General features: G+C 41.4%; 1 protein-coding gene across 1 annotated transcript in view; it reads right to left on the bottom strand.

Moving 5' to 3' along the window:
- The window catches only part of LOC110165654 (ophiophagus venom factor-like), a 70974-nt gene extending 60419 nt beyond the window's left edge, over positions 1 to 10555 (bottom strand). The window contains exons 1-7 of the mRNA XM_055158550.1: positions 10290 to 10555; positions 10198 to 10212; positions 9116 to 9151; positions 5183 to 5212; positions 3941 to 4130; positions 1446 to 1611; positions 1220 to 1290 (exon numbers count right to left, since the gene is read on the bottom strand). Of these exons, the coding sequence (XP_055014525.1) occupies positions 1220 to 1290; positions 1446 to 1611; positions 3941 to 4130; positions 5183 to 5212; positions 9116 to 9151; positions 10198 to 10212; positions 10290 to 10351 (570 nt within the window). The 5' untranslated portion in view covers positions 10352 to 10555. The remainder of the gene's footprint in view (positions 1 to 1219; positions 1291 to 1445; positions 1612 to 3940; positions 4131 to 5182; positions 5213 to 9115; positions 9152 to 10197; positions 10213 to 10289) is intronic.
- Between the last annotated feature and the right edge of the window lie 1652 nt (positions 10556 to 12207).

Below are 12207 nucleotides of genomic sequence, written 5' to 3'. Positions count from 1 at the left end.
TAACGGTCACTTTCAAAGAGGACCGTGATAGACAGAAGTTTAGCTGCCTCACATTTCTGGCTGTCATCACTGCTCAGGGCTGTTTTCATATACATAAACTCACGGAGGAACAGGTATCATAAGATGACACACATCACTGTTTTCCTCATATGAGTAACATTAATGCACCTGACAGGGCTTGTATAGTACAGTTGTGTGTGTGCAAACACGAGCAACCCTGCCGTGCTTTGGCCCACCTCCTCCAACTTGGCCAAAGTCCGAAACGCGCAATGCCTTGACACGGTTCAACTGTGCTCGCACAGAACAAATGTACCATGCTTTAGAGGCGATCCGTGCTTATACACGGTTCTAAAGTCCTAGTGTGACTGCACCCATAGATGTGTTAAATGTAATTCCATGGAACTTTACAGCCAATGCAACAACATCTCCATGGACACAAGCAAGTGACGGACCCTCCACCAGAAAATTTGCACAATGCACCTTTAACAATATATTATTATTAGCAATAGGAAAATCTCACAATATTCTTATGGACATTCATAGACATATATTTAGCAAGGTTGGGGTTTGGTTGGGGTTGCATTAAATTTAAGAACAGGATTTTGTTAAAATAGAATGTTACTATGGCAACTAGAGGTATGCAATAACTTCCATCCCTCTGGAACAGACTATCTAGCACTAACTGCTCAGCAACTCGGCTAATCCAGGAATATTCTGGAACATCGGAGCTAGTCCCCTGTACTTTTTCTTAGAGCTTAGCATTAGCCTGGTACTAACCAATCAACCATATTTAGGTGAGACCAGAGCCTTATGTTTTTAAGTTCTTTATTCAAGAGTTTGGTTTCATATCTGACAGTTTCGACTGCTCGCTAGCAGTCATCCTCAGTCACGTGACAGAGTGGTCACGTGATGTGATGACCACTCAAAATATACTTTAACATGGGGTCTGGCTTCACTATTAATTAGTCTGTGCATTCCATTTGAAGTAACTCCAAGAGCAGCAAGTTGTAGCAACAAGCAGAGAGAGAATTAAATGTCTAGAATGGACATTTACAGTGTTGTGTTTTGGGTTGCCTTTCATGGTTTGAAAAGCAGGTGGCCAGCTTTGACAAGATTTAGTCTAAATCTCCCAACAATGTCTGAATTCATCACAGCATAGTTAGAGTTGTAGAGTGAACAGTGATGTTAGTTTGATCCCAGCTTTACCGAAGGACCTCACCTTGATGTCCACTGTGATGAAGCCTTCAAATGCCTTAAAAACTGGAGAAGAAACAAACGCTCTGAGACGAACTGTGAACATAAAATAAAAGTCAAAAATGTCCATTTGAATCTTTGCTGTTATAATTGATTTCACTAAAATGACTGAATAACATTATGGTTTCATTTAATGTAATTTGACTTTTTTTTTTATATTTTAATCCTGCAGGACTGCAGTGTATGTGGACCTGTGTCTCCGGGGTTGTAGATGGGCTTGTCTGTCTGGATGAAGATGTAACCTTGGTGAAATGAAACCATCACCAGTCGCTCCAGTGGCTCAAATCCTTCAAAAGTCACTCGAAGGAACACAAACTTCTCCTTCTTCTCCTTGGGCTGCAGGTTTATCGACGGGACCTGCCAACACATTACAACAGGCCTGTAGTTGACTAAAGACATGTGCTGCCCATTTATTAGTCGACTAAGAAGAAGGCATGACAAACGCGTTCAAATCTATGACGAATCTCTATGTATATGACTCACACTGCACTGCACTACCATGGTTGTGGTTGGCTGGGACTTAGACCTTTTAAGAAGTGCAGCATGTGCAGTTCAAAGGTTCAAAAGCTCTCTCAACATCTCAACAGCCTCTCAAGAGGCTGTTGAGATGTTGCACGACACAGAGGATACAGAGGAGGGACACTTTTAATACATCAGACTTACACTACTCACAATAAGTTAAGGATATTGTGAGAGAGTCAGTGAATGTCATATATACGGTGTTTGTTTCACTTCAGAATTTTTTGGGATAGGGAGGCAATTGTATTGGGGTATTAGACACACCTCATTTTGGGTTTTCCACGTAATAGTCTCACTGTGTACAGTGTGTCTTACATACTGGGGCCAAAAACCCTTTTCAATGTGACATCAAATTCAGTATTCTGTGGGTATAAAAAGCTTGTATTGTCAAGTCATTCGAAGTTCACAATTCGAACAGCCATGAACACACGACGTCACTTAACAGACGAGCAGTGCCACCTAGCCATGGCGCACCTTTTGGGTTGGTGGCAGGCAGTCAGATGTTGCTTGTGCTTGTGCCACCTGAAGGCCAGGACCACCAGACTATGGAACAGTTTTTATCCTGATGCTGTGAGACAGATCAGTTTGGTCAGAAAGCCCAGACACTTATGCGCCTTTACAAGACAGCACTGACTTGGAACGCACTTTAGAAAACGGGGGCGGGTGGGGGCTGTTTTTTTAAAGACTGTATTTGACATACAATATTTTAACTATGTATTCTTATTATTATCTATGCTGCTGTTGACCTGGACCTGAGTGCAGTATTTCGTTTCTGTGTACTTTTTTTATACTGAAATGACAAATAAATTCTGATTCTGATTCAGGGCCAGAGCTGAGGGAGGTGTTTATGATGTTGTTGATGAGTGGGGTGAGAATGGGGATGCAGGCTTTAAGGAGAGGGGACAGGAGAGGGTCCAGATGGGAGGTTGTGAATTTCATGTTGGAGAGGAGTTTGGTTGTGTCTGAGATGGATAAGGGGGAGAAGGAAGACAGCCTGTGGTCTGAATTTTGAATGGTTTGGAATTTGGAGGGAAAAAATTATAAGTAGTTATTGCATTTCTCTGTGGTGAATGAGGAGGTGATATTGTCTATGGGTTTGGTGAGCTGAGTGAATGCGGAAAACAAGATGCGGGGCTTTGTCCTGAGGAGTGTTACTTGCTCAAACTGCCTTGACACAGGAGCTGATAACCCTATCTGTTGAGCTGCACTGAGATTTCTGAGGCTTTTCTGTTAATATTATATTTTACTGCCCTACGTGCTTAAACTGCCCCTTAGAGATAAATGAAAAAAATGATATTTATTGATTAATTGATTTATAAAAACAAACATTTATGCAGAAAAGGTATTAGGAAACAATGTATTTATAAAGACAGATTCATCTTCAGCTCACTCACTTCTCCTTTCTGTGGTTGTCTCATAGAAATCCTTATCATCTATGATTATCTGACTAATCCACAGTCTGGATGACTAAGATTCCATCAGCCAATTAATCAACTAAAGAACTACAGCCCTTCTAATTTCATGATTAACTGTTCACGTATTGTGTCGTTGTAGTCCTGAAGTCGTATTTAGATAATAAGAATTTCTATGGGGCAACAGCAGAAAGGAGAAGTGAGTGAATGTGTTGGCTGAAGGTTTCGTATATTTTGACAATTATATGTAAAAAGAGTTAACTCTATCTTTATATAAATACTTAGTTTGCTAGTACTGTTTTATGCATAAATAGTTTTTACATGACCTCCCCCTGCAGGTGCAGTCTTGTGGGTGCAGTTTGGGTCAGATACATACTAGTATATATAGTATTGAGAGTTGACTTGACCAAGACAACCAGGTCTCACTTGTACGCTGAGTAAGCATGTGGTATCCATTCTAAACCAGGATTAAACCAGAACTAAAGCAGGACTAAACCAGGTCTCACCTGTAAGATGCGGCATGTGATATCCATTCTAAATCAGGACTAAAGCAGAACTAAACCACCACTAATTCAGGACCAAACCAGGATTAAACCTGGTCCTAACCAGGACTAATCCAGGTCTAAACCAGGTCTAAACCAAGTCTCACCAATATGCTGTGTAGTGTATGGTATCCATTCTAAACCAGGTCTAAGCCAGGAATAAACCAGGATTGAACTAAATCATGACTAAATCAGGACTTAAGCAGGACTCACCCGTATGCTGCAGTCCTTGTGGTAGTTATTGTCCTGGCTCAGGGTGGTGGAGGCCTCTGTAAGGACACTGCTCCGTCTGAAGTCCCAGACCTGGATGGAGACCGAGACGGCACCAGAGACCCCATCGGCCTGAAGAACCACATTCTCCTCACTGTCTGCTCTGAGCACGTCTGGAGCAAGGACTCTGAACCTGCAACCAAGAGAGGACTGAGGGTAAACCAAGACTAGACCAGGACCAAACAAGGACTAAACCAGGACTGAACCAGAACTGAACCAGGACTGAACTAGGATTAGACCAGGACTAAACCAGGACTAAATGAGAGCTGAGACAGGACTAAACCAGGACTGAACCAGGACTAAACTAGGACTGTACAAAGACTAAACCAGGACTAAACCCAAGACTAAATAAGGACTCAATCACAACCAGTAATAGTAGTAGAAGCAGCAATAGTAGTAAAAGTAATAGTACAAGCAGTAGTAATCCAAAGTGAAAATTGTGAGGTTTTTGTCAAAACTCCACTTTTATAAAAGCACATATTTCACACACACATGACCCAGACTAGGGATGGGCATGATTAATTGATTAATGGATAATTGATCATTAAGAATTTCATCGATTACGTTAATTTTAATCGACAAACCGAATATAGGTTGCTGTGCGTAGCGTGACCAAACAGGGTCTGTACATGTGTCTCTCTGCACTCAGAAGGAGCGAGCAAACAGAAACAGTGGGTCAGTCTGCAGCGTACCGAAGCATAAATGTGTATTTAATGATGACTTGTACAAGAAATTCCACACTTTCCGTTGCGTTCGGGACAAGTGTGAGTCTATGTGGACAGTGTACAAAGCAGCACATATGTTTTGGTGTCCAGTGGGAAAAAGTTTTACCAGGTGAGAGTCGCGCAATGTGGATGACGAGTCCCCACCTCCCTCCCCCCGTACGGTGTCCTGGTTTTGACAAATGCAAATATGGTCACACTAACCTGTATTCACCTGAGTCATGTCTTTTAATCCAACAGAAATTGACCGCATCAGCGCACAAGAGCTGTAGTTTTATCTTCGCTTAGTTTATGCAAATTAGCGATGTGGTTTTAAGTTTCGTTTCTGTGAGAGCTGCGCAAAACTGAATTAAACACATTCTAATGTCAAACGGGCTGATGTGGCTCTAGAGTCGTTGCGGTTTATATGTCGTAAAGTTGAATTTATTTATGCAGATTAGTAGTGCAAAAATGAGAACTTTACCGGGGACTGGTGCCGATCTCATCTGGACGTCTGCAACAAGAACACAGAATTATGAAGAGAATAGATTTAGGACAGTGCACTTTGTAAACATAGACTTTTTACACAGAAAGAACATGAAATTTATGTGTCACATCTTATGCACTTTTTATGTTTTAAATATAAGTTATACATTTATTGCTATTATTAAACATGTCTGTGGTCTTTAGGTCTGGTCTGGTCTGGTCCCTGGTTTCTGGTCTCTGGTCTGGTCTGGTCTCTAGTCTTTGGTCTGGTTTCTGGTCTCTGGCCTTTGATCTCTGGTCTCTGGCATGTGGTCTCTAGTAGAGCCCGACCGATATGGATTTTTGTAAAACCGATATGATGCAGATATAATGCCATCAGGCTTGGCCGATAGCCGATATAATCACCGATATAAAAAAATAAAAAACATTAAAATTCATTGCTTTCTATGAGTTATGCAAGCTTAAAAATCATGTAAACTTTCACCTTTTTCCAAAAAGTTTTATTTGTAACAATCAGGTGCAGTGTTTTACTTTTTGCATATTGAACAACTTTAACCAGAACATAATAATTAAATAATAATAAAATATATATGTGCTAAATATATAAAATTAAAATATGTTGTTCAATAACCATGATAATCTTTGAAAACAAAATAAAAAATAAAAAAATCTCTATATGAAATAAAAGGCAGAGAAATAACTGCATTTGTTTTTGCTTTGTTAATGTCCAGTTTGTACAGTTTCACTTTTTTTCTAAATTAAAAATAGCAATCAGTTGTAATACTTTACTTCCATTGTCAGGTAGAGCAGCATAAACTTTAGAATATACAAAAAATGAAATAAAATAACCATTTAACCATGATAACAGTACTAACCTAAATAAACTACGGTGGTAGTTTTCTCACTTAAATCAAAATAAATACATTAAAATATCCTAAATAAACAAAATAAAAAGCAGAGAAACAAATGAAATAATAAAAAAAAAAAATCTACTTGCACTTGTCTGGGTTGTTATTAATATGTCCAGTTTAAGAGGGGCAAGTTGTAGTGCAAAAAGCATAACATTTCGGCATTTTCCCCTTTGAGTGATCTGCGCCTTTCATCGTAAATGTTCCCAATGGTGCTGAATACTCTTTCACTGGGAACTGACGAGGGTGGACAGCAGAGGTATTTGCGGGCTAATGTTGACAAGTTCTTAAAGCGCCCGCTGTTTTGTTTCCACCATTCCAATGGACTACCCGTTTTCCTGTCAATCACAGTCTCCCTCAGGTACCTTTCCAGTTACTCTGTGATACTCTCAGGGGACTGGTCCTCCTGGCTGGTTGAAGCAAGCATGGTGTCAAAAAGACTGTCAATAACACTGGAGGCAGGATCCACCCTTTGTCTTTTGGGGTCTCCCTCTTCTTCTTCTGCAGTTCTTTCTTCTTCTGTCTCCCCCTGGCTCTCACTTGCATCATCCCGTGTCTCCTCTTGAAGCCACCCTTTTGCACTAAAAAGTGCATCCTTTGTCAATGGGCGCTGCTTATACCTGGGATCCAAGAGGCAGGCAAGGACAACTTCTTTAGATTCAGTGATTTTCTGAAACCTTTTGTCTAGACTTTCGAGCATTGTTTTCCTGACTGTTTGAATTCCAATTGTATTTGGACCCTCAGATTGTAAAAAACTCTTCAACACACCCACTGAAGGTATTATGCAGGAGGCAGATGAGTCTGCTTTACTCATTTCAAGTGTAATTTCCTCCAGTGGCATGAGGGTCTCCACCAACTTTCCTGCCAAGTCCCATTCATTAGGTGTTGGGCAAACAAAATGTCCATGGTCACTGGAATAGGCAGTGATGGCCCTCTTCTGCTCCAGCATCCTTAACATCATGTGCAAGGCAGAGTTCCATCTGGTAGGTACTGATTGAAGGATTGAATGGACAGGAACACCAAGCTCTTTCTGTATCACCGCAAGACTGTGCTATAACTGAGTGGTTAAAATGTGTGGCTATTCTTTTACATTTTGCAATCATGTCACCTACAGCTCGCTGTGCAGTGAGGCCATCATTGATGACAAGCTGAAGGGCATGGGCACTACAACTCAGGCCAGGAATCTCTGCAACGTTCATGCCTTTTATCATGTTTGCTCCACTGTCTCTTAATACCAAATGCACTCTTTGTTGCCCAATTTCCCACTCCTTCAACAAATTCTGGAAAGTCTCTCCAATATACTCCCCAGTGTGTGACCCAAACATCGCCCTTACGTTTAAAACAATTTGAACTCTGTTCCAGTCCTTATCAATGAAATGTGCTGTTAAGCTCATGAGGGACTCATTTGCTCCTGACCAACAGTCTGTTGTGAAGGCTAGGGCTCCAACATTTGCTGGGGAAAGAAGCTCTCTTACTCGGTTCACAACTTTTTGGTATAGCTCTTCCATCATCTGTGTCCGAAAATATTTCTCAGATTTTAATGTATACCTTTACTCCAGCTTTGTGATGAGCCGTTTAAACCCTTCTCCCTCCACAATAGCATAAGGTAGTATGTCTGTTGCTATCATTTCCATTATAAGCTTATCGATAGCTTTAGCTCTTGCATCATTTGAGGTCCACTTGGTATTTCTCTCCATTATTTGTTGGAGTGTGAGCTGTTTTTGTGTTCTCTGTTGTTGTTGAGCTTGGGCATTCAGATAAATTTCCTTGTGTTTACTCTTTAAATGATACCACAGGTTGGTAGTGTTCTTTGATTTCAACTTGCTTGACCCTTGTCCCACTAAAGAGGAACAAATGTTACAAATCGCACAACTCGAGGCATCCTTGGTGTAGTAGTCCCACACAATACTACAGCTTTCCTTTGCCTGTAACACACACACAAATAATAAATATTATATATAATGATTATTCTTCTACCCTGTCCAAAGTAGTTTATCATATAGCATTATCATAAAGCAATATTTTGCATTAGTGTCATTATTATTTATTAATATCTACTCCTCCCGTTCACCTGAACGCGCGCTACCTTTGCTGCAGTGCTCGTTAACAACATATTCGCTGAGCGCTTCTCACTTGTATCCCTGCCTCGCAAAAAAATACTGCACCTACGCACGTTTTTTTTTTAAAAACGGTAACGCAGCGTCACACAATCACTGTGCTGAAAGGTTGGAGGTGGTCTTTTATAGCTGCTTTTACGCGATCTTGAATTGGACATTTTATCCTAAGCAGACTCGGAAACCATCGTTCTTTATGTTAAATGACGCTGTTTATCTGTGCGGCTGTTCAAGCGATTAGCCATTTAACTTATCTAGTGATTTTGACATATTTGAAGGATACTAAAACATGCCGTATATTTCAGTGAACACATCACTATAATTGTTATGCACAATCACATGTATTGCAATGTGTTGCCCCGGCAAGAGAAAGTTTTGGCAAGGTAGTCTAATTATGCTTGGTTATCGAAATTTTAGCTCGCTAACTTACAAAACAGCTAGCGTGACCACAAGGCACTCAATAATATGCAATTCAAGAATGAAAACGTTGTTGTGATTGTTTATTTATTCCATAGACCACACTTACCATTAACAAATAAATGCTCCACGCCCTCTGATCTTCTGCTCCTCTCCAGTGTTTCAGTTTTGGGGTGCGCACGTGCATGAGCGCGCATTGAATAATGATGACTCCTAGACCTAGATGACTCCTACATGATAAGAAATAGTGCACCATCTGCTGGACAACACAAGTGCTTCATTAGCAGGGCTCGTTACAGGGCTGTACAGCGGAGGGAAAAAAGTAAAAAATATCGGCTCCGATCGCTGGCTATATCGGCCGATAGCCGATATAGCCACAGACCCTGATTTTGGCCGATAATATCGGCCGGCCGATAATCGGTCGGGCTCTAGTCTCTAGTCTCTGGTGTCTGGTGTCTGGTCTCTGGTGTCTGGTCCTTGGTCTCTGGTTACCTGTAACGATCTTGGTAGAGGTCAAACGACTCAAATCTGAAAATTACAGAATAAAATAGTTCAGGTGTTAGTTGAACTAATGATGAGAAATGTGCAAAAAAAACTTGTTGAGTTAGTGTTGTGACAACAATACAGTCCAATTTTCACTAAGGAGTACACTTGATACTCAATACAGATTCTAAAACCACAACATAAAGCCCGACTGATATGGATTTTTTTGGATCCGAAACAATACCAATAAATGGGACTTTGGAGGTGCTGATAGTCGATATAAACAGCCAATATATTTGGTGATGTTAAAATTCACTGTAAATCTTCAACTGATTATAAAACTTGACTTGGGTTTAGGTTGGATTTATTTCAGCTACATTTACTGTTATTTTGTCTCTTTAAAGTCATATTTAAAGAAAGTAGGCACTAGGTAGGTAGACCTAGAGACTACATTATGTCTCCAAGTGCCCATATCAGCCAAGAATATCAGCCAGTGAATAAATCAGTCCAGCCCTAGACGACCAAAATAAAAAAATACTCTTTCTTTAGATGAGAGAATGTGATTTCAGCTTTAAATGGTAGTACTTTCTTTTCTATTCCCATGGTCCTAAATCTACATAATCCCTCAGTGATCCAGGTAGTACTAGTCTATGAGTATATAGTTTCGATACTAATTTTAATATCTGATTTTCAATACTTTTTTCAATACGTCTTCAGATATGATTTAGTTTATCTCATGTTTGCGTCTGTCCTTTGAAAACACCAAGTTTTGTGCTTTATTTCATGTTTTGTCCTTCAAATTACATTAACTTCAAATTATGACTCTTACTTTAGTAGTTTTCCCAAATACTTTTTTATTTGAGTAATTTCACTTATTTCACTTCCTTGAGCAGTTTTTTTGGCTACTCTACCCACCTCTGGAAGTAGTAGAAGTAGTAGTAGTACTAGCAGTAGCAACAGCAGAAGTAGTAGTTGTTATAGTAGTACTGTAGCTGTGGCAGTAACAGTAGTTACAGTAGTTGCAGTAGTAGCAGTAGCAATAGTAATAGTAATAGTAATAGTAATAGTAAGTAGTGAATGGAGGAATGTACCTGTCTCTCCAATTTCTGAAAAAAAAAAATATAATAATGTAATTAGGAAAGTGAACATTTCAAACATTTTTAAATAAACAGAAAGTACTCACTGTGCGTTCACAGAGGAGCAGAAGCACAGGAGAACCTCCAGGAAGAGCCTCCACCTCACCATGGCTCCTCAAAGGGCAAGGTCTGGTCTCGTTGTAGTCCTACCTCCGGTCTGGAATCTGGACCAGAGTCTCGTCCCGTTGTAGTCTAAGCTCCTGTTTTAGATCTGGACCAGGGTCTAAGTCCTACTGTAGTCCAGACCTTCTGAAGTCTGGTCTGTGACTCTAGATGGGCCTTGACTATGGTCTATCCTGTAGTTTTTCCACAGTCCCACCCATATCTTGTCCAGATTAGGTCTTGTTTGGACCCCAATTTGGACTCTGATGTAACTCTTGGCTATAGTCCAAATTATAGTTTGTGACTCTGGCTATAGTCCCATTGTAGTCCTGCCATAGTCCCACTGTAGTCCTGCTGTAGTCTAGTCTCGATCTCTGGTCTTGTTTGAACTCCAAAGTGGACTTTAGCCTTGGGGAAGGATTCTAGTGTAACTCTCAAGGCTAAGGGTCAGCGGCGGCAGTATAATTTTTTTTTTGGGGGGGGTGCATAGGCCAAAATTATAAATATATATATTATATATAGGCTACATTGTATAACGAATACCAGAAACAGACAGTCATTTTGGTCGTTATTGGCTGAACTATATCTATCAGAGCACAACGCACAACCAAGCACAAAGTTTACACAGCAACACAACCTGATCCACCGCTCACACCCAGCCCCGACAACACAACATAACACACCACTCACAACCAACCCCAACAACACAACACACCACTCACACCCAGCCCCGACAACACAACATAACACACCGCTCACAACCAACCCCAACAACACAACACACCACTCACACCCAGCCCCAACAACACAACACACCACTCACAACCAACCCCAACAACACAACACACCACTCACACCCAGCCCCAACAACACAACACACCACTCACAACCAACCCCAACAACACAACATAACACACCACTCACAACCCAACCCCAACAACACAACACACCACACACCACACCCAACAACCACAACACACAACCCACACAACCAACAACACACCATAACACACCAACAACACACAACACACCACTCACACCCAGCCCCGACAACACAACATAACACACCGCTCACAACCAACCCCAACAACACAACACACCACTCACACCACACCCCAACAACAACACAACCACTCACAACCAACCCCACAACACAACACACCACTCACACCCAGCCCCAACAACACAACACAACACACCACTCACAACCAACCCCAACAACACAACATAACACACCACTCACAACCAACCCCAACAACACAACATAACACACCACTCACACCCAGCCCAACAACACAACATAACACACCACTCACACCCACCCCAACAACACACATAACACCACTCACAACCCAACCAACAACACAACATAACACACCACTCACACCCACCACACCCAACCCCAACAACACAACATAACACACACACTCACACAACCAACCCCAACAACACACACACAACCACTCACCCCAACCCAACAACACAACACACCTCACACACCCAGCCCCAACAACACAACACACCACTCACAAACCAACCCAACAACACAACACACCACTCACACCCAGCCCCAACAACACAACACAACACACCACTCACAACCAACCCCAACAACACAACATAACACACCACTCACAACCAACCCCAACAACACAACATAACACACCACTCACACCCAGCCCCAACAACACAACATAACACACCACTCACACCCAGCCCCAACAACACAACACACCACTCACAACCAACCCCAACAACACAACATAACACACCACTCACACCCAGCCCCAGCAACACAACATAACACACCGCTCACACCCAGCCCCAACAACACAACATAACACACCACTCACACCCAGCCCC

This window comes from Boleophthalmus pectinirostris, unplaced genomic scaffold (assembly GCF_026225935.1).
Source record: "Boleophthalmus pectinirostris isolate CB_2022bp ecotype Guang Dong unplaced genomic scaffold, ASM2622593v1 HiC_scaffold_22, whole genome shotgun sequence".
NCBI classification, from domain to species: domain Eukaryota; kingdom Metazoa; phylum Chordata; class Actinopteri; order Gobiiformes; family Gobiidae; genus Boleophthalmus; species Boleophthalmus pectinirostris.
The sequence above is the reverse complement of the archived record's forward strand: the minus strand, read 5'-3'. Positions and strand labels throughout refer to the sequence as shown.